We start from the raw sequence: 24,983 nt of genomic DNA, 5'->3' as shown, positions 1-24,983 counted from the left end.
TGAGTGGAGAAGGACCCAGCCCGTGGCCCTTTGCAGCTGCCTCTCCAGGGCCATGTGTATCAGCTCAAATGAGACGTGCTGTGTCAATGGCTGGCCCAGGTGGGCAAAGAGCACTGGAGCTCCTCAGGGTCCAGCCCTTGGGGTGAAGGACAGAAACGGGGGTGCCCTGTCCCCTCCTACCAGCCTGTGACAGAAGCTGACACGTCCCAGCCCTCAGTGGTGCAGAGCCAGGAGCAGTTGGTGTTCAGGGACAGGCTGAGGCTGGTGCAGCCCTGGAGCCACCTCAGGCACCCACCAACTGCCCAGGACGAGTCCCTGCTCTGTTCCCTGCTCCTTTGGTGTCCTGGGCAGCTGTGACCCCAGCCATGGCAAGGACAGCCCCCGTGTGGGGCTGTTGGACCTGTTTGTTGCTGGTTATCCCTGCAGAGCCAAGCAGGCAGAGTCTTGTTCCCAGCTTTTCCTGTGCTCCCAAGGACACACGACCCTTGTTCCAAGGGAGGGAGCTCCAGAGAGGAGCCTCTGGACCTTCCAGTGCTGGCACTTGGAAAGGCATTGGAGAGAGAAGTCTGAGCTGCTCACTTTGTCTGACAAAATAAACAGATGTGTTTGATGCTGCTCCCCTGGAGAGGTGAAGATCCCTGAGGAAATGAATCCACAAGCAGCTCCAACTGCAGCAGGGGTGGGATTTCAGACATCCTTTTGTCACTGGGGGTCACCCAGGCATGTTTTAGCCACGACTGAGCCCCCAGCTGTTGTCTGAGCAGAACATGCACTTAATTGTACCAGCTCAGCAGCTCTGGGGCTGCTTTGTGCAGCTGCCTGGCCCTGCCTGACCCAGACAGGGCTCTGTCCTGGAAAAGAAACCAGGAATTTCAGAAGTTGTGGAATTTGTGTAATATCCACTGAGCACAAGTCAGGTATGGGCTGTGCGGCTGTGACTGGTCTGACTTAGTGACAGAAACCAGGTAATTAAATACGAATTAAGGTACAGAAGGTAACAGAAACACTTCTGCCCAAGGGGGATTTCATGGGCATTCTTGGAGAGTGGAAAAAAATCACAGCTGAGAAAGGGAGATGAAATTCAGGCTGTACCTCTCTCTGAAAACAGCCTGGCTGGCAGGAGGGGAGAGCTAAGCCCCAAGGTTTTCTGCTTTGAACACCCTGCCCTGAACTTCCACAGGGGTTACACCTGTTCTCACAGCATTTAACTAAAGACCAGTAATTTCATTTGTTTAATGTAGGGCACTTGATTTATTCAAAGGGTGAGATACAAAAAAAGTAAGCAAAAAGACAAAACCCAAATTATAAAACGCTACAGACAAAAGTAAGACATCTTCTGCATCAAGCACACGACAGGAAACACGGTACAGTCTGGTCCCCACAACCCAAAGCCAGCTGGAAATGTACAGCAGAGGCAGAGAGATCTACAAGGGAGGAAACGTGGGCTTTGCCACTCCAATGGCTATTTACAGAAACTATATTGAAGGCAAAGAGTTTCTTTTCCTTTTATGCAACCCAAACACTTCTTTGTTTCTCTTCTTCCTGTTCCTGACGAAGAGGAGGGACTCCATGCTTTGAGGCAGTTTGGACATTCAGGTAGGATCTAAATTAGCCACAGCTAAACACTGATGTGCTACTCAAGCCCTGAACTTCAGTCCCTGCCTCCATCCAGCTGGGGCCACCAGGCACCTCCTCATGGCATCAGGGACTGCCAGGGACCAGCCAGAGAGGGGAAAAGCCCAGTTCTGCACTTGGGTTGGTTTTACTTCCACCTTTAGATGTTTCACACTGCAGCTCAACCAAACTGTGTGTCTGGGCTCGGCTTAAGGCTCTGAACTGAGGATTACATGTCAGGTCTGTGAGCTCTGTCCCACTGGGCTGGGAAAGGGTCTGTGTGAAGCTTTTGGCTCCCTCAGTGCAGGGGTTGAGCCTGACCCAGTAAGGGTCCAGGCAGGATTTTGGACAGAGGGTGAATCCACCTCCAAGAGGAGATGGATCTGCCTGTCAGTGCTGCCCCTCACAAGGACAGGGCACCCAGACACTGCTTGTACAACAGTGCTGACTCCTGTGACAAACCTGGGAAAGGGCTGTTCCTTCCCTTCTGCAGCAGAGCCAGGAGGGAAAACCTTGCTGACATATATTCCATATATTCCACATGCAGCCTAATTTCCATGTGTGTGGAATCTTCCTGTCAGCATGGAATCTGTCTGGGACCCATTGGGCAGAAACAACATGTGCTGAGCTGGAAGTTCTCTGCTCTTTGGTAATTAAAACCCCCTAAGACCCATGGGCATGTGCTCCCCTTTGAGGGGAGGAAAACTCACATCAAAATAAACTGTGACCAAAGGAATGGAATAGGAGCTGCTATTCCAGATGGAAAGGCCTTTATCTGTATTTACCTGTGGCTCAATTTTAGAGACAGGGCTACTGAATTTTTTCAACACCTCAGTGAGGAAGGAGAGAATTTTACTGGCTCAGTAAGCAAAACATTCATTTGGGAGAGCAGAAGACTGACTGGCTGTTAATAAATATCACAAGACATTCTAAAAGTTTTCTAAGGAAAAGAGAAACATCATCTGTTCATCAAAATGCAACACATGGACAAAATGAGGTAAGGAAAGCTAAAAGAGTCCTTTGTACATTCTCATTTCACACTGCATGGCAACAACAACACCGAGACGCTGCACGGGTTCCCTGCACGCTCAGCAGGGAGATTCTTCACGCAGGGGTGCTCCAGAGCATCCTTGGACACCGAGCCCTACAACATCCAAAGCCTGGTGGCAAGGAGCTGCTACCCCTCTGCCTTAGCAGCCAGGAGCTGGACACACTGCAGGCAGTTTGCTGCAGGAGGTGGGTGCTCACCACTGTCCCCTGATCCCTCGGGAGTTCAATCCTTCAGTTCCAAGGAACAAGGATTTGTCTGTCACAGCACAAACCCAAAGAGCTCAGCACTATCTGTACAGTTACACTGACGTGGGAGTGTCAGACTTAACATTTCTAACTCAGACTCCTGTTCTTTGGTCCTCTTTGTACACAACTTTCATAAATATTTAACAGCCTGCAATAACAAACTTCTACAGAACAGCAACTGGTATCTAACAGGGGGGTCTGCCCCCCTTGGCTGGCAGACCTGGCAAGCTGGTGGGCCCTGTGCAAGGCAGGGGAAAAGCAAGGCCTGCTGCAATAGGGAAAGAGATCTTAAATCATTCTCTTGCAGGGTTGTTTCCTGGGAGATCCCAATCCAAGGACACAGGGTGGGACACTGCACCTCCCTGTGCTGGGGGGATCCAGGGGGAGCCCTGCCTGGATCCAGCCCCCCACGGGACAGGTTTGCACAGTTTCTCTTAAGCAAGTTGGGTGGGAGGAGAGAGGAGGAGGAAGAGGAGTGGTCTTCCACCAGTCAGCACTAAACATGCCTTGTTTTTTCCTCAAGGACAATTATCATCTCCAGCTGAAGCAGGGAGGGCTACTGGTCATGTCTAGGCAGAGGCTCAGCTGTCATGGGGCAGTGCCTCATACACAGCATCTGCTCACCTAAAATGCAATATTTACTACTTTGTTCTTAAACAGACACTGGCAGCACAATGTGTTCATAAATTAATAGTCTGAATATGACAGATTAATAAACACATACACTGGTTTTGAAAAGTTGTTTCCAGGCACACAGTTTTCACACATAATAAAACTGAGCCTTGAGCTGACAGTGAACTGAAGTGAAACAGTCACTGTGGGTTCATCCAAAGTAGAATTGCTACAGAGTCTTTGGGAACACTGGATCTGAGCAGTCATGGAGCAGCCTGGGTCACTGCTCAGCAGTGTCACCCTGTGCCAGGGGAACCAGGATTCACAGTCCCCAGCCACTGCACTTGGCAAAGCCCTTTTTCAGGGGCAGTGAGTGACCTGCAATATTCACTTTATGCCTTGTAGCGTGGTTTTTCTTTTAGGGTGCCTGTGTAAGGCTAATTCAAAACCCAGCAAGATGGTAGGAAATTCACCCTTTTGCATTAGGAAATACATAGTAACTGCTCTTTGATGACTCTGAACAAGTCAGGTTTTAAGTCCTGAGGGCATATTTTCCAAGTCATTTCTGATTCTCTGCAAGCTTGTTATAAAACTATTACCAGGGTATTTATTTCTGTTGTGTCTATGGAGCCTTTTTCCCCTTCAATTTTAAACCAGCTGAATTTGACACATATAAACTGCTGCTAAATACACCAGAGCCCTTGGTGTCATTAGGGGACTCTGGCTAAATCAGCCTCAGGAAGGAGCTTTAGTGCCACCTCTGCTGGAGAGACACAAGGTAAAAATACAGAAATGCATCCAGAGCAGTGAGTGACCTGCAGCAAAAACACAGCACAAAGCTGGAATTCAGGTGTGTCACAGTCCCCCCCGTGCTCAGGGCAAGGGGAAAACCCTCAGCACAGGAAAACTCCCACCTGTTCAACAAAACCCAGCCCACAGCACCAACAAACACCAGCACAGAGCGAGCACTGGCCCTGCTCCTCCTTCCCCCCAGTGCTCCCAGTCACATCCAGTGTCCCACTGGGCACAGCAGCTCTGTGCTGGTGTCACACAGAGCCCAGGCCACCGAGGCTACACGAGATTGTCACTTGCTATGTTTTTGGCATAGATAAAATCCTGCTGAAGCAAAGTTACTTCCTTGGCACAGTCCCCACGTGCCCAGAATCGAGGAGGTCGTGGCAGGGCAGTTGGATTCCCTTCTGTACATGAGGCAGAAATTCACCCCAAAGGCTTGTTTACAGTTTGGTTCCCTGGTAAAATATCTGCACAAGCATGACCAGCACCAGCTCTTGTTCCAGTTGTATGTTCTGGGGTCCTGCTTCACTGCCTGAGAGCATGACAGGAGATTAATTCATTCAATGCTTTCTCATCAACGACTGGAATGAGCCACACTGGGGCAGAGACAATGACATCAGCTCAAAGTAAAGTGGAGGGCCTCTTACCTACTAGACTCAGTAATCTTTAAGAAAACCATTTAACATCTTTCATGGAAGTCTATTGTTCAAAAAAAACCCAAAGCTATTGACATAGCATGTGGAATCAACTGGACAATCACTAATGTAATGGAATTATGGTGATCTTATACACAAACAATGATTTACCAAAATAAGATTTACCTAGGGGGCTTTAAAATCAAGTTATTTTGGTACCAAAAAAAGTCTTTCATTTAATTCCCCTTTGCCCCTATGATTCATGATCTTTCACTCTACAGTTACGGACTTGGCCAGATTTCTTGGAAAATCAACCTGCAGAGGGAGGAGAAAGAACACGCTTGTGAGTATTTACACACTTTGTTTTTTGTGTAGAACTTTGTAACGTGTGGAACGTTTGTTCTGCTTTAAATTGAAAACAACTGAACATATTCTCATATCAATTTAGCACAATCAGTGCAGAAAAAGTCCATCACCTTGATTGTTACAACTCCTCTGTCAAAAACCAGGAGCAAATCCCTCTAGTCCAGGTTGTTGCAGTGCTCAGATGATAAGAGGTCACCGATAACAGGTCGAGGCCAGTGTCTGTGTTAAGACCAAGTACCTAACACCAACAGACTGCTTGCAAACACCCTTCTGAGGACTGTTACCTTCCTTTGAGCCTCCTAGCAGCCCTGCAGACCCTGTGAGCTCCTCCCAGCACAGACACTCCACTGCACCAGACTCAGCCACGTGTCCTGGGCTCCCCCCAGGTCTGCACTGGCCAGGGCTGCCCTTCACCCTGGTCGTTCCAGCAGCTCAAGCATTACACAGACAACCCACAGAGCCTGCCAGCCTCACCCAGGCACTGTGCCAGCCCTGCAGAGCACACAGGAGAGCAGAAGGAAGCAGCGCTGTACTCACGTCGTATCCCCGGAGCACGGCGAGGTGGAAGGCCAGCAGCTGGAGGGGGATGACACTCAGGATCCCCTGCAGACAGTCCACTGAGTGGGGAACCTTGATGGTTCTCTTGTTGTTCTTAATGGTCTCGATGTCCTCCTTGTCACAAATCACCACAGGTCGCCCCTGAGACAGAGGGAAATGCTGAGGAAAAGCAGGTTTGGAAAGTCCTTTTCTCATTCTGTTCAGAGCATCAGCAGCAAAAACTTATCACTTAATTTGGAACCCAACAGCTTCACATCCCCTGGGCAGCCCTGGAGGGTATTTAAGGGTTAACTAGAGCACACCAGGCTGCTGCAAGAACTGCTCTTGAAACGCTCACAATATTTACTGGGTTCCCATTTTGGGCAGTGACACTGACGTGAACAACCTGGGAACTGCTTCTCTATTAAAAGCAGCATTTCTGAGGCCCTGCAGACACTCCAGGTCCTCACCTGCCGTGCAATGACCTGCTGGAGGGCGTTCTGGCACTTGGCATAGGTGTGGTCTCTCATGATGATCATGATGACAGGCATGAGCTTGTCCACGAGTGCCAGGGGGCCGTGCTTCAGCTCCCCTGCCAGGATCCCCTCCGAGTGCATGTAGGTGATTTCTTTAATTTTCTAGGTGAGGAAAAAAAAATTCATAAAATTGGAGCAAACTTGTGATTATTGTTTTTTAACCACCTCTGTGGATTCCTCCACTTTGTAAGTTTTTAAAGCTTTCTGGCTCTCCCCAGATCCAACAGGCAAACGAGTCAGCCTGAAAACCCAGATCTGAGCAGTGCCCCTGGGCTGGGCTGCCACTAACACTCACAGTCCTAACACCAAACCCACCACAGCCCTTGTGACTTGCCATCAGCCAACATATCCCCCATCACAGTCTGACTGGGCAGGCAAAGGCTGGGATATGCCTGCAGGTCACTGGGGGACTGCACTTAAACCAACAGGAGTCTCCTCAAATGTAAAAACTGCAATTTATGGGCTTGGAAAGTACACACAGCTTTGGATGGTGAGTGTTTCTGGAAAGCTCATCCCAACACATCAAAGACCTGGATTTATTAGGGTGCCCAGTGTGTCACAATAAAGCACTCCCAGTGTGAATAGGGCAAACACACCCTTTCAGCCCAGTGTAGCCTGTGACATGGGAATTCTTGAGGAGCAGCCTCAGCATTGTTAGGGTGACTTTTAGCTATTTATAATCACAGAAACACGGAATGGTTTGGGTTGGAAGGGACCTTAAAGCTCATCCAGTGCCATCCCCTGCCATAGGCAGGGACACCTTCCACTAGCCCAGGCTGCTCCAACCTGGCCTTGGACACTTCCAGGGATGGGGCAGCCACAGCTTCCCTGGGCAGCCTGTGCCAGTGCCCCCCACCTGACCCAGCAGGTTGGCCACACACCAGAGCTGCCAGCTGCACTCACAACCCCTGTAGGCCCTTCTTGCTCCCTGCACAGAGATCTAAAGGCCACAGATAAATGTGTTTGAACCAGCTTTAAATAAGGAAATCTCTTACCAGAGCTCCCTCCAGACATGTGGCATAGTGGTAGCCACGTCCCATGATGAGGACTGACTTCTGATGGTACAGCTCTGTGGCCAACTTCTGGATCTCATCATCCATGCTCAGCACTTCTTTAATTAAGTCTAAAAGGAAGGAGGAGAATCCAAATTGTGTGTGCTCATAGCCTGTGTCTCAAACTACACACACTGCTCATCCTTCACAGGCACAGACAGTAGGGACCTGCAAACAGCCTGTTTTACTGGTCTAGTTTAGTGGTCTGAGCCCTCAGAGAGAACATGGCTGCCAGGTCACTGGAACAGCCCCTCTGCACTCACAGACCAGGGTGGCTGGTCCAGGTCTGCTCAGACCCGGGTGTTCCCAAAGACTGCAGCAGTTCCCCTTTGTCTGAACCCCCAGGGACTGTTTAATTGGGCACTGGGGATCCCCTGGAGAGCACAGCCAACGTGTCCTACCTGGCAGCCCCTTCAGCCCACGCATGATCTCCTTGCGCCGCTCCTGCATGGAAATCCTGTCATCACACATCATCAGGGCAAACATCACCAGGGACACAAACTGGCTGGTGTAGGCCTGGGGGGAGAGAGGAAACGTGTCATTGTGGCACCAACCAGGTAGTTGTCACCTACCAGGTAAAACCCTCAGGCCAGCTCTTGGCTTTATTCTTAACGCAGCACCAAGTGGCAGCTTTTGTTCCAGTTCAGTAGCAAAGATGAACACGAAGCTCACAGGGCAAATCTCATTTGAGCAGATCTCCAGGGGGAGGCACACAATGATCTCCTCATGCTCCAAGACAGTCAGACACCACAGTCAAGGTTTTACATCCTGAGATTCTCTGACAACTCCTAAACTCTGGTTTGTGACCACACCTGTGTCTTTCTTCACTGTAGGTAAATGCTGCAAACACGAGATGGGCAGAGCCACTGACTGGAGAGGGACATGGAAGCCCATGACAACCAGCTGAAATTCCTCTGGACCTCAGGCCAGGTAAGTGATTTCCCACCTCTCCTCTCTAAGAACAGACCCTGAACTCTTCCCTGGGTGAGGCTCCATCTGTGCCCACTGGGCCCTGGTGACTGGTGCCACTGACCCTGAGGAAGAACCCCCTGCACAGGCAGTGAAATGCTCACACTGGGGCAATTCTATTCCCAGAAACACATGAGGGACACTCTCCAACAGCTGCTGCACAGTTTGCCCTCTGAAGTCCCTGCAACATAACTGTTATGAAATGGGCTGTGGGGTCAGCTTGGGACTGAAGTCTCTTAGAAATAAGATTGAGGTTTGTAGTATTTCTATCCCTTTCTAAGCAATGATCAAACAAACTTCCATGTTGCTCTACTGCAGATTTAAATAGCTCTGGAGGAATCCAGGAAAGCTTCAGTTATGCTGACTAGAGCCTGCTATGGAATGGGAGCTGCTCTGCTTTGGTGCAGCTGGAGGTCACAGAAGCCCACAGCACCAAGCAGCCACACTGACATGCTTGGGTTGTTTAGAATATTCTCAAAGTGAAGTTCTGGACAACCTGAGGGCAGAACCTTTGCAAGTTCCTATTTCAAATATGCACAACTTTGATAACCCCCCACAAGAGCAGAGAAAAAATGCCATTTATCTCCAGACTGTACTGTTGGCCATGCAAGAACAACAGGGACAAACAACCCGTTCAAGAGTTTCTTGTAAGAGACTCGTGAATTTTCCATGATCAAATTCCCCAATGAACTGTTAAACTCGAATGTGGTTTTTGGCTGAATTTATGTAACAGATTGACATCATCTCGCCTCTAAATATAACTAAACCAAAGCAGATTTCACCATGCAGAAGCACTTCATCAAAATGAAATGCAGCAAAGCAAGTTATTTTGTACTGTAGCACACGTGAGTAATCCTGTTAGGTGGACACTGGTTTTCCGTGAAAAACCATTCCACCACTTGGCAAAAGTATAGTCTTAATATCAGAGTTTCTTTGGTAAAGCAGTGCCTGTCAGGGACTTAAGAGCAGTCAAGCTTTCCATTGCCTTGTCTATCAATCTTTAGACTTAAGTTTAAACTGAGTGTGCACCTCAAGACAAATGATGGCAAAGAGAGAATTCTTGTCTTTTAGAAATCATCCTCTCTGAGAGCCACTTGTTTTCAATGTTTAATATAATTTCCTTATAACATTTCATTTAAAAAAGAGATTAAAAAAACCCTTTGCAAGCTACAAGAAAAAGAAAATGAAGAGTGTTGCTGGGCACGTGGTCTGGGACTGCACAACAACTGAGAGCAACAGGAAAGAAGGGACTGAAAGTATTAAACGGGGGAGCCACATCAGAGCCAAGCCCTTCAGGGGGAGCTGCAGTGACAGTGACACCAACAGCTGGAGGGGTCTGTGGTCTGGTGCTGGGCTCACCCTGGTGCTGGGCTCACCCTGGTGCTGGGCTCACCCTGGGACTGGGCACACCTTGGTGCTGGGCTCACCCTGGGGCTGGGCTCACCCTGGGGCTGGGCTCACCCTGGGGCTGGGCTCACCCTGATGCTGGGCTCACCCTGATGCTGGGCTCACCCTGGTGCTGGGTTCCCCCTGGGGCTGGGCTCACCTTGGTGCTGGCCACACCGATCTCGGGGCCCGCGTTGATGTGCACCCCGCAGTCGGTCTCGCGGGAGATGGAGCTGCCCACTGTGTTGGTGATGCCCACGGTCAGGGCTCCCCTCTCCTTGCAGTACCGCAGGCACATCAGGGTATCTGCTGTCTCACCTGCACACAGGGAGGGAGGGGCTGGGTCCTGCTGCCATTTCCCCCGTTCTGGGAGCTCTGTGCCTGCTGCAGCAGCTCCCCCAGCCCCAGCACACTGCCTGAGCCCTGAACACAGCACAGGCAGAGCTACCAAACACAAAACCTAACAACGGGACTTGGGGCAAGGAAAACTCAGTGTTCTGATGTGGTTCACGATAAAAGGGGACAAAAAGGGTATTTTCTTCAACAAACCCAACTTTCTTCCTTTTTCTGGTTAATAAAAATTTACCTGGGGCAGGGAGGGATGAGGGAAAAACGTATTAGGGATGCCTGGAGCTGCTCGTGAGCTGATCTCAGAGATGGCATAAGAATAGAAGGTGCTGTGTGTCCCTGCTTGTGTCACCAGTTTGCTTTAGTCCTAAAAGGACACACCCCTGAGTGCTGCACATGCAAGGTGACAACAGAGAACAGAAACTCCAAGGTTAGTTTAGTGCCCTCGTCCCTCGGTGCCCAAACCTGCCCTGCTCACTGCTCCACTTACAGCAAGTCCTGCAGGGTGGGAATCTACAGCCAGAACCAGATTTGTGGGTGGGGGAAAAGAGTTCTTTGAGCTCAGTATTCACTTTGGGTTTGTACTGCCTGGTGAGCGAGCTCAGGTTCCAGGGAAATCTTTGTTAGGTTGCCATATCCAACACTTCGGGGGAAAGATGGAGCCCCTCCTGTGCCCTAAGGAGTGTTCCCTGTTCGACTGGGACAGTTCTCCCCAGGGAGAACTTGACCATGAGCCCCCCAAAGAGGATAGTTTGAAACACTTGTTACTGAGAACACAAAATTGCTACCAAAAGAGTATTTTAACCTGCGGGGATAAAGCAATGACCAGTTTTAGTGCCACAGCTGAAGATCAGTCATAAAAATCTGAAATGGTAAATGCAACTAAGAGGGAAAAACAAGGTATTTTTGTATTGCAGTTGTCTTTGAAAATATGAATATGATACACATCATATACTTTTTTTTATGCTTCAGTGTGCCTTTTATCTCCTACTCCATTCCAAGGTGGTTGTATTTTTTGATACTTGTGTCTAATAGTTTCATTTCTTCAGTGGTTCCAATCCACCATATGGCAGTGCTTTAACTAGAGAACTACAACTATTCCAAAGAGCTGCCTATCCCCAGAGCTCAGCAGCACGCTTTAGTCTGTTGATTGATGCAATAATTCCTCACAGAGAAAGGAAACAAAACCACTGTTACCATATGTAAAGCCCAGCCACCCAAACCCTGCAGATGGACGGGAGTAGAACCACTCTGGGTCTCCCCATCTCCAGGCTCTGTGTGCCCAGTCCTCCCCTCACAGGTCCCACAGCAAAGCACAGACAAGCACCAGGGTCTGGCCCTGCTGCCCCTGCCCTCCCTCCCTGCTGTGTGCAGGCAGGAGGAGTGCAGGGAGCTGTACCTGACTGGCTGAGGAAGAAGCAGACGTCATCTCGGAACACGGGGGTGTTTCTGTCCAGGAAATCACTGGCCAGTTCCACCATCACAGGCAGTTCAGTCAGTTCTTCCAGCACCTGCCGGGTCTGGGACGAGGAGATGGCAGGTATGACATCATGTTTATAAAACCAAGTGTTTGCAGCACAAAGAAGCCTTCTAGTTGCCACACACTGGAAAATATTACTCTCCAAATCCCAGGTAAGCATCAGTGCTGGGTTATGTTTTGGTTACTCAGTAGGCCCACACTCAAGTCACCAACTGCCCCCAGTAACGTGCCCTTGCCTTGGCAGCACAAACTCCTCCCTCACAGGGAGACTGTTCTCAAGTCAGTCTCACTTATTATATAATCCTCAGTATGTATTATATAATGCAGGGTGTCCTTCTGTCAGATGGTACCTTGAACTCAGAAACCAGGACCTATATCCAGGCCAGGCCAGAGGCTGTTGGCTAGTCCATGTTTGAATTATCTTACAGGGCTGATCAGGAGGGACAAACGTGTTCTCTTGTGGCCCCTGTCAGTCAGTTCCCATCGCTGTGCTCTGCAGCACTGCTGAGAAGAGGAAAGGATTCCTCTGGAAAGCTGTGAGCACTTTTAACTGCAACATTTCAGGCTGCTAAGCTACCCCTCAGAAAGGCTCCAGTGACCCCTCCCCTGTAACCCATGGGGGGTCAGACCCTGAGGACAGAACCCCACTGTGGCTGCAGGCACAGCCAGTGCTGCTCTGAGACACAGAGAGGAACTGCTGCACTGGGCAAGCACAGGGATGTCTGCAGGCCCATCCCATCACAGCAGGAAATCCTTCCTGGCTCATGGCAGCCCCTGCCTTGCTGCACCATTTGCATTCTGCTCTTGCACTGTCCTTCCCCTGCCAGCTGTCTTTTACAATAGAGTAGGTTTTGGTTTTTAAAGCCTTCCATAACCACGAAAGTCAGAGGCAACATTTCCATAAGTATTCAGGTTCTTCAGCTTTTTTTTCCTCCTGCTGTTGCTGTAACTGCAAGTCTGGTGTTTGCAGCTTTCACGAGGGTCTTCATTCACCTGAGTGCACTGGCTCCATCTGAACCTGAAATCAGTCCTTAACCTGCCTGGTACACACCATGCACTCTCCAGGGAGACCTGAGAGCACCTTCCAGTGCCTGAACGGGCTCCAGGAGAGCTGGAGAGGGACTTGGGACAAGGGATGGAGGGACAGGACAAGGGGTGATGGCTTCAAACTGAAAGAGGGTAGACTAAGATCAGATGTCAGAAAGGAATTCTTCCCTGTGAGGGTGGGGAGGCCCTGGCACAGGTTGCCCAGAGAAGCTGTGGCTGCCCCATCCCTGGAAGTGTCCAAGGCCAGGTTGGACGGGGCTTGGAGCAACCTGGGCTAGTGGAAGGTGTCCCTGGGACTGGATGGGCTTTAAGGCCCCTCCCAGCCCAAGCCATTCCTGGCTGTGACTCTGTGCCTGCTGCTGAAGCCCAGCTGAGCCCCCTCCCGGCTCAGCCCTCGCTCACCGCCACGCCCGCGTGGTAACTTGTGCCACACGCGATGAGGATCAGACGCCGACACCTCTGGATCTCCTTGATGTGATCCTTCAGCCCACCCAGGTTCACTGTAAGAAGATTCAAAGACGGAAATTAGGGGGGCCGGGTAGCCAAGATCGCTGGTGCTACCACGATGTGTTACCACCTCCATCAACCACTCAGCAAACAAATATCACACAAAGATCTTGCCACCAGCAGGTGGAATTCTGGAGGCACCCTGGGGCACACACACCATCTGACACCAGCAAGGTTCTCATCCCCCACGTCATCCCCTGCTGCCTCCCCTGTAACTGCTGTGAGGAACTGCTGGACACTGAGCTGTCAGAAAGGAAGGAGGCTCAATCTCAATTACCGGTGTAGTCATCAAAGTTGACCCTTCCTCTCATCGTATTAACGACGGATTCTGGCTGTTCAAATATTTCCTTCTGCATAAATGAGCTGAAGTTGCCTATGAAGAAAAAGAAAGAAAACAGATTAGAACACTTTACCTCCTGGTAACTTCAATTTTAAATTACCTCCTGGTAATTGAAATTTTTCCTGTGTTTATAGGGAGAAGCCTGGAGCAGAGTCACTAACAGGCCAGTTACCAGTCAGAGATTATTAAACTGATACTCCTTTTTCTGCCAAAGCATCAGCTCATCACGAGAGCTCGATTCAAATTCCTAGAAGGTGTAAGTGAAGGGGCAGATCCGGAATGGCAAGTCTGCTAAGGATCAATCTTGGAAAAAACGGCTGGCTCTGAGCAGGAGATAAAATTCTCAGCCCCGCAACTGTCCCCATTACTGTGTTAACAGCAAGAGGGAAAGTCCCAGCAGATGTAAGGACTTTTCTCCCCATGAGGGTAACAAAGCACAGGGGCAGGTGCTCAGGCTGTGGGATTTCACAGAATCACAGAATATGCAGAGTTGGAAGGGACCCACAAGGATTATTGAGTCCAACTCCTGGCCCTGCGCAGAGCCCTCCCCAAGAGTCACACCATGTGCCTGAGAGCATTGTCCAAATGCTTCTGTCCTTGGAGATGCTCCAGCCTCGACTGAACAACTCTGGTTTGCCTGAACACCCCGGTCTGCTTGGTCCTGGCTCAGGGACTGGCCCAGGTGACCTCCAGAGGTCTCTTCCAGCCTCATTTATCCGTGTTTGCAGGGCGGGTCTGTGCATCCGCACAGGTGACCCCCGGAGCTCTCACCCTTCATGATCTGCTGCAGCTCCATCTGCAGGGTCTGCACGGCCCGTCCCGGGTGGTCTCCGGCCGTGCGCTTGATGCGGTGGATGGACAGACGCCCGTCCACCACGGCCGCCACGTCGTCGTCCTCCAGGAAGATCACCCTGTTGGTGTGCTCGATGACAGCACTGGGGACACACAGCACTCACGTGAGACTCCCACAGCTGCAGCCCCTCCCCAGCCCAACACACAGCTTCTGATCCGAGAAAGTTGCTCATTTCAAAGGAATTTCTCTTAAAATCAGACGAGTCCCATAAAGTGCATTCCCACCCTGCCAGTGGAACTGGATTTTTTCCACCCAGCTCATTATTAATTTTAGTGCCTGCTTTAAGGAGAAACTCTGCACTCCTCAGACACAGCAGCGTGTGCAGCACTGGGATGTGACCACCAGGAGCTGGGCAGTGAAGCCAGGACAGTGCTTTGCCTTGGCACACAGGCTGCTCAGCCAGAGGAGCAGGTTCCCTCCTTGGTTTTTCCAGGGATAAGCCACTGTGGCTTATCTTCCCCATCTGCAGAACTGGGGACAGCTTGGCCCCCTGGTACAGCCCACTGAGATCTGCTCAGAAGCACCCCAAGAATTAGATACTATCAAACACCTCCCCTGCCTGCAGCTTACCTGGGGAGGGTCAATACTGGCATTACCAGAGGGGTTTATCATCTGTGGCCAGGTTTTAGTCTGTGCTTTCTCTCAGCTGAGCTCAGGTACAGCAGCTTCCTATTTTAGTAGCTTTTGTCCTGACCTTGAGCAAGTCACTGAAAAGCTTTAAAACCAGAACACATCAGGGTCCTAAGACTCTCCAAAATACCCTGATGAAAAGCTGCAGAAGTCAACCACTGCAGGATTTTTACATTCCTGGAGCAAGCATTCATTTCCCTAATACAGAGAATCCCAAAAGGTCTGCTAAGGCTGCAGCCAAGTTAGTCTCTCCTCCCTCTGGGATTACAGTAAGACACCTTTGATGATGAAGGAATTGCATGTGTGAAGACAATCAACACAATTCTCCTGGTAATTAGCATCTGTCCTGTTAATTTAGGTCAGTACTCTCTCAGGTTTCCTATCACTAGGAAATCTTATCAACAGATGTGCCTGAAGAAGGGTAACACCACTATTCCAAGGAGAGCATTCATTCCTTGACCAGAAACTCTGATTCTGTTAATATTTGTAAAGCAATGGCCACATACACATCATTTCCTTTATTCACAAAGAAACCACAACCTCCCCATCTCTTGTTCAAGGCCTCACCTTTAAACAGCATATTTTTATATACACTAAAAGAGGTTGAAGAACCTTACCTAGCATCAGAAGCAAAGTAACTCCACAGCTTTCTCCTCCACGGGGAAGCAGGTGGTGCTGTCAACACGGGACAGGCTGCAACTTCCCTTCTTGTCCTTCCCTGGAAGACACGAGGATCAGAAGCTGCCCACATGGACACCTGGGCACAGGTCAGACCCACAGAGGCCCCAAGGCTCGGTACCAACATGAAGCACTATTTTGATCCCATGGGTGGTCACAGTGAGTGGAGCAGTGACAGGACAGGGCAGCACAGCAGCACTCGGTGGTGTTGTGCTCGTTCTCAGTTTGCTTGCAAGGGGTTTATGTCCTTTCCCATTCAATCTGCAAGTGTAGTGTTAGTGCAGGGTTTTAAGTGTAGAGGAAAATGTAAGTAAAAACAAATGGAAGTTCTGTGTGGCTCCACCAGCAGAGAATCAAGCTGCTTCGTGAGCAGCCACATTCACCCACTCGAACCTGCCCTGGGTGTGATTTTGAGTTTCTCCCCTGCTCCTGCCTCACTGACTCTCCTGAGGCTCTCAGAAATGGAGCAGGATTGCTCTTTTTTTGTCAAATATTCTCAGCACTGGGGAAATTCTTTCAGAGCTGCCACCTGTGCAACCACAGTGCTCCACTGAGCACAGCAGATGTAACCCAAGCCCAGTTGTCTGGCTGAGCTCATGGTCAGACACAGCTCAGGAAATCCAGGATTAAGTGCTCAGCGTTGTTCCTGTGCTATCAAATACACCCACCTCACTCTGATCCAAAAATCAGACCTGCTGCGGGCCCTGGGCTGTTGCCAGGAGGGATCCAGGTGTGCTGGAGGGGACAGGACTGAGAGGCAGCTTTGGAAAAACTTGTGCTCAGCCTTAGAGAAATCCACCAGGGATCCTTTCTGGAATACTCTGCTAATTCCCAATACTCTCTAATCTTCCTCCTCAAAAATACCTCTCAGTGGTGAAGCTCATCAGGAATGCAGATGAGACCCAACACCTACTGCTCAGCACTGGCCTCCAGCAACATCATTTGCCAGTCACTGTGCAGGGTATGGGAAGGGTGGGGGAGGATTAACCAGCTTATCTACCAAAATATGGCTATTGCTGAAGAACAACAGCACTGAAGTTACTCTATTCTATATTTATTCCACAATCCTGATGTTGTTTCACCTACTGGACACTGATCTGATTCAGCGATGTAAGTACAGCTCACGGTGTTTAGATTTGTACTTCTGCAAATGAAAACGTAAAGAAAAAATACTGCTTTCATGTTGGTACTCAGGAAGAAAGGATTTAGAGCCCTCCACTTGAGTTATTAAGTCAGTAAATGAGGAGAACAACATCTTGGTTGTTGAGTTGAGACAAGACAGGCTGATTTGGTGTTGAGACAGGACAGAGCAGAGCTGTTTGTTAGTGGCCATTCCCCAAGAGAAGCACCCAGACCTGATCAAAACATGCAAATTTGGTTTCTCCAAATACAACACTTCCTGCACTGACTTTATTATGTTGCATTGCTTTCCTTTATTCCAGATTCTACACTGAGCTGGAACTGGAACATGTTTTTACTGTGCACACACACGTGCAGTATGCGTGTGATTTCCAAGGAGGGGTTGGGAAGTTGCAGTGAGCATTATCAGCCAATTGTGGTTATTATGTTATCTATGGATTGTCCACAGATTGTCCATTTATCTACAGAGAATCTGGATTGTTGCTCTCCAGCACCAACCCCTCGTTTACTAGAATTTAGAAGCAACACAGAGATAATCCTTTATTCCTTCACTCTTTTCCCTTCTGAATCAAAAGTGGAGACACCATGGAGAATAAACACAGGTACAGTAAGAATGGGCAGGGGAGTCAGTTTTTCAGCCTCCCTGAGAGCTGAGGTACTTTGGTTCCTGAAGTCCCTGGGAATTAAAGTTAATCTGACTTCAGAATTTTACTCTCAACACTTCACACTCACTTGAGAGCTGTGTTTGCTAAAAAGAAACAAAATCTCACCTGATGTTTGTAGCCAGGTAAACCAGCTCTTGGCAGAGAATACGGTGCACCTTTCCACAAATCCAGGTTTGTTCCTCCTCCAGCAAGAGGGGTTTCTGAGATCCCACCCACTGAGCTGCCAGTGCCTGAGGCCACTGAGAATCAGATTTTTTTCTCTCACAGAAATGGGCTCCCTTGCTTCAGATGTGAACTCACTGCCTCAATCACATGTGAAGGGTTGCCCTTTAAAACAAGTTAAGTACTTAATGTGAATTAAAAATGGCTCACCTTGATAAATGAGCAGAGGGAAAGAAGTTCCAGCCTCAGGCCAACTTTAATGCTTCGACCAGAGGCTTCAGTTCAGCCTCACACACAGTCAGGGGAAGATGTAGCTCTGACAAGCAGAATTCCAGAAGGAATTTTGGACAATGCCTGCATTAGGATTATTAGCAGCCTCCTAGTTTAGTGGTCTTTATTTTCTAAGGTAATTTATTGTTTCCTCCTGTAGTCAGAGCTGCAGGGAACGTGCACTGTCATCAGTTTTGCACATATGCTGAGCATTATGTCCCAATATTTGAAATGGGATGGTGGGTGGATTTTCCTGTGTATTGCTCATGGTGTTTCTGATCAAGAAGGAATTCTGGTTATCCCACTTGTTTCACTACCCTACACAGAAAGCAATAACCACATATTAAAGTGACAATGCATCTTTGTGTCATCTGTGATTCCTTTCCTAAGGAACTGGAGGATTTGTCTGAAATTTCCAGTATTAGCTTTTTTCTGGTAGGCACCTTCCTCCATTTTTATGGATATTCCATCAAAAGAATGATCCATAGATTGTACAGCTGGAAGTGCAATTGGGAAAAAAAAACAAACCAAACTTCAGACTCTCAGTAAATAAACATAGTGTTACATACACACATAAAGCATTACTGCTAATTATCCAACACAACCAAGAGGCAAAGCTGCTGGCACTGGTTCTTGCAGCAAGGGAGCAGCTACACCGTTAGGAAGCAGCAAGACAGGACAGCAATTGCTCTGGATCAACTCCTTTGGATCCCTGCACTGCTCAGAACACGAGTCCAGGGCCCAGGGACTGAACAGGTTCAGACCCTTCCGACAACAGCAAATTACAGGGTAATTCTCAGTCCCTTTTCCCTTTCAAGGGTGTAACTGTGTGTCTGTGGTGGCAAAACCCTTGTGTGAGACAAAGACAGACAGACAACATAAATGTACGTTAAATACAGATTGTCACACAAAGGGTGTGTGACAATTCTGATGCTTAAAAGTGCTGTTGGGGGGTGAGGGAAAGGTTTGGGATCGTGCCAAGCCTCCAGCCTATAAAGCTCTGTCATTTTGTTCTTGAAAACAGCCAGGTCTAGGAATGCCAATATGCCACACACAGAATATATATCTGAGTATCTGTGTTTAACTATACTGTTAACCTGTACTGTACTGAACTATTCTAGCACTCCTGGAAGTGCCCAAGGCCAGGTTGGATGGGGCTTGGAGCAACCTGGGCTAGTGGAAGGTGTCCTTGCCCATGGCAGGGGTAGAATGAGATGTGCCTTAAGGTCCCTTCCAACCCAAACCATTCTGTGATCCTATGATTCCATTTTATTCTATTAAGATGTATTTTCCTTGCAACCACTGGACATTAAAGCTTTGATTATAAAATCGGAGACTGACACGAGGGATGTGGTGACAGAGCATGTGTTAAAAACCTACTTTAAAAAAATCTCTGATAACGGTTTAATTTACGATTTACAGACAACAGTTTAAAAGTACAATCTGCATCCCAAGGCACACAGGTTTCTGCAGGATCTGTGCCTGTGGCCAGGAGAGGGGCAGGGGTCCCACTCACCGGTGCGGTACAGGATGGGGATGTGGTCGGTGGAGAGCTTGTGCTCGCTGCGCACGCCGTGAGCAGGGGGCTGCCTCGCCTGCAGGAACAGCAGGACAGCCTCAGACACAGCCCACCCTCAGCCCACCCCAGCACGGCAGCTGAGCCCCCAGAGCCTCCCAGAGACACTGCAAACAGGAGAGGTCACAACAGAGAGAGAGGATCTCGGAATGAACACAACACAAGGATGTGAGGAACCTGTCTGAAGGTCAGAGAAAACTCTGCCAGGGTCACTGCAATCCCACAGACACCTGAACTGGGAACTGTTCCTCACTGCACGTACCCACAAACAGGCACTGGCACCAAAACTCAACACCTGTGTAGGCGCATGTGTGGCTAAACCAACCCAGCTGATGTTGATGTGCAAAAGTCAGGCAGAAAACCTGAACATGGGGCTGGCTCAGCTTCCAGGTCAAATGGAGGACCCACCCAAGTGCTGCCACAATGGCAAACACCAAGCAAAAGATAAAACTATCTTCTTTCAAATCACAGCCATAGTATACAAAAAAAACCCCAAAGCTTTTTTATCACAACCAGACCAGGTGTCATACAGCTAGTCACCAAGACATTTTCCAAATATCTCTGGGAATTTTCCGTTATGGTAGATGGAAAATAGGAGAAAGGAAATTAAAAACAACAGCCACTCTCAGCCCAGCACATACAGTGTGATAAAAACAACCCCTACCACATTTACCTGGTACCAACGGCCTGCCCAGGATAGTGAACACTCTTGAACACAAGGGCAAAAGCACCTTCCTGGAACAAGAGAAACACAAACTGTTTATCCTTTCACGTGAGGCCTGGGCACCATTTCAGTATTCCCAGTACAGAAGCTGCTCCCGTGTTTCTGGGAACAAGGAAGAGACACCAAACAGGTGGTTTCACAGATGTCTCCAGAACCACCCGTAGCTGCAGCCCCCTCACCCTGGAAGGATGTCCCTCCCCTGAGCCCGGGCAGTGCATCCTCAACCATGGAATGAGTGTTCTGAACCCCAGAGAGACACTGCAGCCAGACAGCCTTGGTTACCCACCCCATGCTCCTGCATCAGCTCAGAGCACAGTGAGGGGACCTACAAAGGCAAAGGAAGCACCAAAACCTTGGGGTGTTTGCCCAGGTGAGGTGGTACAGAACGTACAGGTGAGCCAAACCTGCCAGCAACACACACTCTTGGCCTGTTGCTGCTCCTGGCAGGGAAATCACTGAAAAACTCTCCTGAAGGAGGTGCTCTGGGATGAGAGGTAAATTGTGATGGATTCTGTTCCTGCACATGGCTGGGCACGGACTGACACGTGGAACCAGAGGCTCTGCGGTGGAGTTCCCACAAGGGGTCAGCAGCTCTCCCAGATGGAGATTCCAGGAAGGACTGGAAGCACAGACTCACCTTCACACCATCTCTCCCAGGCCTGCTCCCATCTCCCACACTCAGCCCCCCCACACCTCAGGGACTGGAAGCCTCCGAGGGCTGCTGTGCCCCAAAATGGAGACATTTTCCAGATGAGTACTGACTAATATTAAAGAAACCCAAAGGCATGTCTGAGATGAACTGCCAGAGGCAGGAGAGACAGAAATGTGCCCCCGAGCATCCTGCAGCGGTGGCACGGGCAGGCTGCCCTGGGCAGTGCTGGAGGGCAGCTGCTGATTTTGGGCAGTGTGTATCTGTGCTGGATCCTGCCTTGGCAGCATTACCAGCTGCTGGATGACCCTCTCCACCAGGGTGGTGAAGCTGATGTCGTCGCTGTCGCGGTTGTCGTACATGTACTTGACCAGCTTGGCGATGCTCTCCGTGTCCGTCTCCGACTCGAAGTCGTAGCCTTTGCTCTCCTGCAGCGACAGCACGTGTGGGTGACCAGCCCTCTGCCTTCCCTCCCCTTTCCCTCCTCCCTTTGTTCCTGTATTTGCTTTTCCTTCCTTTCTCCTAACTTTTCTTCTTGCTTTTCCTTTTTATCCCTCCCTTTCACTTTTCTGACCTTTCCTCATAACTTTTCTTTGCTCCCACCTTCCCCATCTTTCCTTTTCCTTCCCTTTTCTTGCCTTTCTTTTTCTTCTGCCCGACCTTTTTCTTTCCTGCCTTTCCTTCTTTCCTCGTTTTTATCCTTCCATACTGAGTTGTTCTTCCTCTTTTCTCCCATCTTTTTTTGAATTCTTCCTCTACTTTTCCTCTTCCTTTTACTTTTCTGCCTTTCATTTTTTCCTTCTTTCTCTCCTCACTTCACATTTTCCTTTCATCCTTCTTTCCTGCCTTGCAAACTGCAAGAATATGAGGAAGGGAGCACAGAGCAGTGAGTGGGAGTGAGTGCAGAGTGGAAGAGAGTGAGTGAAGGGGTGAGTGTGAGAACATGAGCGGGGAGTGAGGAGGAGGGGGATGTGTGAGTGGATGTGAGTGGGGAGGGGGAAGGAGTGAGTGGAATAACGAGGGAGTGAGAGAGGGAATGTGAACAGAGAGAGTGGGAGAATGGGAGTGGGAGCAGGGGTGTGAGGGATCAAGGAGGGAGTGTAAATTGGAGGAGTGAGCACTGCAGTATGAGTGTGAGAATATGAGTGGGGGAGTGAAGAGGGATGGGAGTGGGAAGACGAGTGGGGGTGAGGTAGGGAGGGAATGGGGGGATGGAATTCAGGAGTAGGAGAGTTACTGTGAGAGTCTCAGTGGAGGTGAGTGCAAATACGAGTCGGGGAACGTGAATGGAGGAGAGTGAATGTGAGTGGGGGAGTGAAAGGAGTGGAAATGAGATCTGGGGAGTGAGTGAAGGAATGGGACAAGTGGGAGTGTGAATGTGAGTGGGGGAGTTTTGAGTGGGAAAGTGAGTGTGAGAACACAATGGGGAGAGAGTGGGAAGTGTGTGAGCAGAGGTGAGTGGGAAGTGTGTGAGCTCAGGTGAGTGGGAAGTGTGTGAGCTCAGGTGAGTGGGAAGTGTTGTGAGCAAAGGTGAGTGGGAAGGCAGGGAGGGAGTGTCCCACACACACCCAGAGGTCACTCACCAGGAATTTCCGCAGGTCCTTGTAGTTGGTGATGATGCCATTGTGGATGACAATGAACTCTGGGGACAGAGGAAACGCCCTGTTCAGCCCCAGCCCCAGCCCCAGCCTGGCAGCAAAGCCCACAGCCATGGAACTGACCCCAGAGCCCACAGAATGTCACTGTGGGAGAGGCACTTGGCAGAACAAACAGATTCACCTCCTGCTGGGATTCCCTGCTCTGCCCTGCTGGCGTGGCTGGGAATGGTAGAGGATAAGAGTGACCTGGGTGGGACCAGGGCTGCCAAGATCCTGCAAAGCTTCTGGAGTCACTCAGGCACTTGGCAGCTTCCATCCTGCTGGGAGCAATTAAACTCCCTGCTGCTCCTGGGGCAGCTACACCCATCACAACCCACACTGTGACAGCCCCAAGCACAACGACCCCTTCTGTGCAGTGGGATCAGGGAAAAACCAAAATAAATAGGGAAAAAAGTATACAAAATCCTGCTCCAAGGAACGGTCACGAGAGTTCTCACCATCCAATTTCCTTCTGCCTTTACCTCTCTGCTCTGTGCCCATGCACCCACCCAACCCCTGGGCACCAACCCCACCCCTCCCTGGGATCACCCCCCACTGCCAACACACCCCACGGCCAAAAACCGAGTCCAGTCCTGCAGCTTCCCCTCAGCTGGGCTCAGCACCACTGAATAAACCCCCAGCCCGGTCCAGCCACCCCTCCAGGGCAGGGGAGGCAGCAGGAATCTCCTGCAGAGACTCCAGGGGCTGCAGGGTCTCGGGACTCACCGTTGTTCTTGTCGGAGCGCTGGGGGTGGCTGTTGATGGGGTTGGGCTCCCCGTGCGTGGCCCAGCGCGTGTGGGCGATCCCCAGGTGCACATCAAACTCGATGTCCAGGTCCATGTCCTGTTGCTCTGCAGCAGAAGGAGAAGGTTTTAGTCCTAACGGGCTGTCCCTACCCCAAGGCAAGGTTGGGGTCTCCCCAGGCCTCCGGGGATCACAGGACAGGAATGCTGGTAGGGAAACAGAACCGGCAAATCCCACAGGACACGGAATCACAGGATTGTTAAGGCTGGAAAAGACCTTTAAGATCATCAAGTCCACCAAAACACCAAGGTGTTTCCAGGGATGGACAATGCAGATGGACACAAGCAATCACCCTGCATTCCTCACCTTTAAGAAAGAATCCAACCTTTGTTCCCCGCCCACCTCATGGCCACACACCACTTAGTTATTCATCCTAACCCCTGTCTCTAGAAAATGTACTGTTAGCAATGATATCTCTTTGGAAAAAAAATACTCCTTTTGTTCCACAAGTGTCCCACAACCTCTTTAAAACTATCCTGCAACTTTATTGAGCAGACAAACGTTTCCTCAGGAATCCTTTATCTCCTGTTTCTGTACCACACAGCCCTCCTCATTTTGCCTTTCTGGCTCCTGGTTTAGACCCAGAGCAGACCAACCCACCTCCCTCTGGGACACACAACACTCTGCACCTGAGGGTAACACAAGAGTGGGTTAAAAAGACTTGACTGACATCAGCACAGCAGCTTTGGGGTGTGAAGCAGAGATCTTGACTGCTCTGAAAAGCACCTCCCCACCCTCACACAGCCCACCTGTATCCCACTCCCAACAACTCCGTGTCTTTGCATCCAGTTCAGATTTAATGAACTTTACATCTCAATCAAGGGAACACAGAGAGGTAGAAGGAGCTGCAGAAGCCCTCGCTGCCTGCTCTCATGATGTGACAGTGTCACACACCAGTGCTTTCCCAAAGCCACCTGCAGAGCCCATCACCCCCAGATGGACAGACTGAGCTGGGACAAGCATTACAAGTGAACAGTTAAAATCCACCTGGTGAGTTATTAGAGCATTTCTCCTTTCTGCTCAAGCTCTTGATAATTATCTCTCACCTTAAGGATTGGTTTTGTTTGGGTTTTTTAGGTCCTTTTTAAAACATATTTCAGGTCTATTTTACTTGAACAGGCTGATTTGTGACTGATTTGTCTCGAGGAATCAGGACTTCTCTGTGCCTTCACCCCACCACAGGATCACTGGGGAGCTCACAGCATACGGTGCCTTCACAGCACAGGGGTGAGTGTTCACACCTCTGGCTCTACACACACAGGTTACTTGGAAATACAGTGTGGTGGGTAAAACAGGTGATATCCAAAACCCAAATGAGGGGAGAGGACACAGCTCAAGGGAAGAGGGCAGGTAAAGGAGGAAAGGGAGATACTCACTGTGAACCTCTTCATCCAGGGCCTTCACTTTGCCCTTCTGCTTAATAATATGGATTTTGCAGGCATTGGCTTCCCAGTCTTTGTCATTTCCACCATCCAGTCCCCACCTAAGCACCACCATGGGACGTGGAGAAAGAGAGTGAAGTGCAGAAGTTATTACAGTATTTGAAGTAAACCAACACTGCCCTTTTTTTTTTTCCAGTGTCCTTTCTCCCTCCACATACAGGCAAGAAACCTCTCAGAGCAGAAATAAGTTTTCCTTTTGCCATCCTTGTCAGTATTTTTAAAGCCTTAGGAA

At 49.7% G+C, this 24,983-nt stretch overlaps 1 protein-coding gene across 1 annotated transcript in view; it reads right to left on the bottom strand.

Moving 5' to 3' along the window:
• Positions 1-1,225: 1,225 nt before the first annotated feature.
• GFPT1 (glutamine--fructose-6-phosphate transaminase 1) overlaps positions 1,226-24,983 on the bottom strand; it is a 33,936-nt gene continuing 10,178 nt past the window's right edge. Inside the window, 19 exon segments of the mRNA XM_032712460.1 lie at positions 1,226-5,267; positions 5,856-6,017; positions 6,326-6,493; positions 7,387-7,514; positions 7,845-7,959; positions 9,959-10,116; positions 11,546-11,666; positions 13,076-13,173; positions 13,458-13,553; positions 14,292-14,455; positions 15,621-15,641; positions 15,643-15,721; positions 19,435-19,494; positions 19,497-19,513; positions 20,168-20,229; positions 21,161-21,295; positions 22,451-22,509; positions 23,231-23,356; positions 24,686-24,789. Of these exon segments, the coding sequence (XP_032568351.1) occupies positions 5,223-5,267; positions 5,856-6,017; positions 6,326-6,493; positions 7,387-7,514; positions 7,845-7,959; positions 9,959-10,116; positions 11,546-11,666; positions 13,076-13,173; positions 13,458-13,553; positions 14,292-14,455; positions 15,621-15,641; positions 15,643-15,721; positions 19,435-19,494; positions 19,497-19,513; positions 20,168-20,229; positions 21,161-21,295; positions 22,451-22,509; positions 23,231-23,356; positions 24,686-24,789 (1,918 nt within the window). The 3' untranslated portion in view covers positions 1,226-5,222.

This window comes from Chiroxiphia lanceolata, chromosome 28, assembly GCF_009829145.1.
Source record: "Chiroxiphia lanceolata isolate bChiLan1 chromosome 28, bChiLan1.pri, whole genome shotgun sequence".
Lineage (NCBI taxonomy): Eukaryota > Metazoa > Chordata > Aves > Passeriformes > Pipridae > Chiroxiphia > Chiroxiphia lanceolata.
Note: the sequence above shows the minus strand (reverse complement) of the source record. Positions and strands in the feature narration are given on the sequence as shown.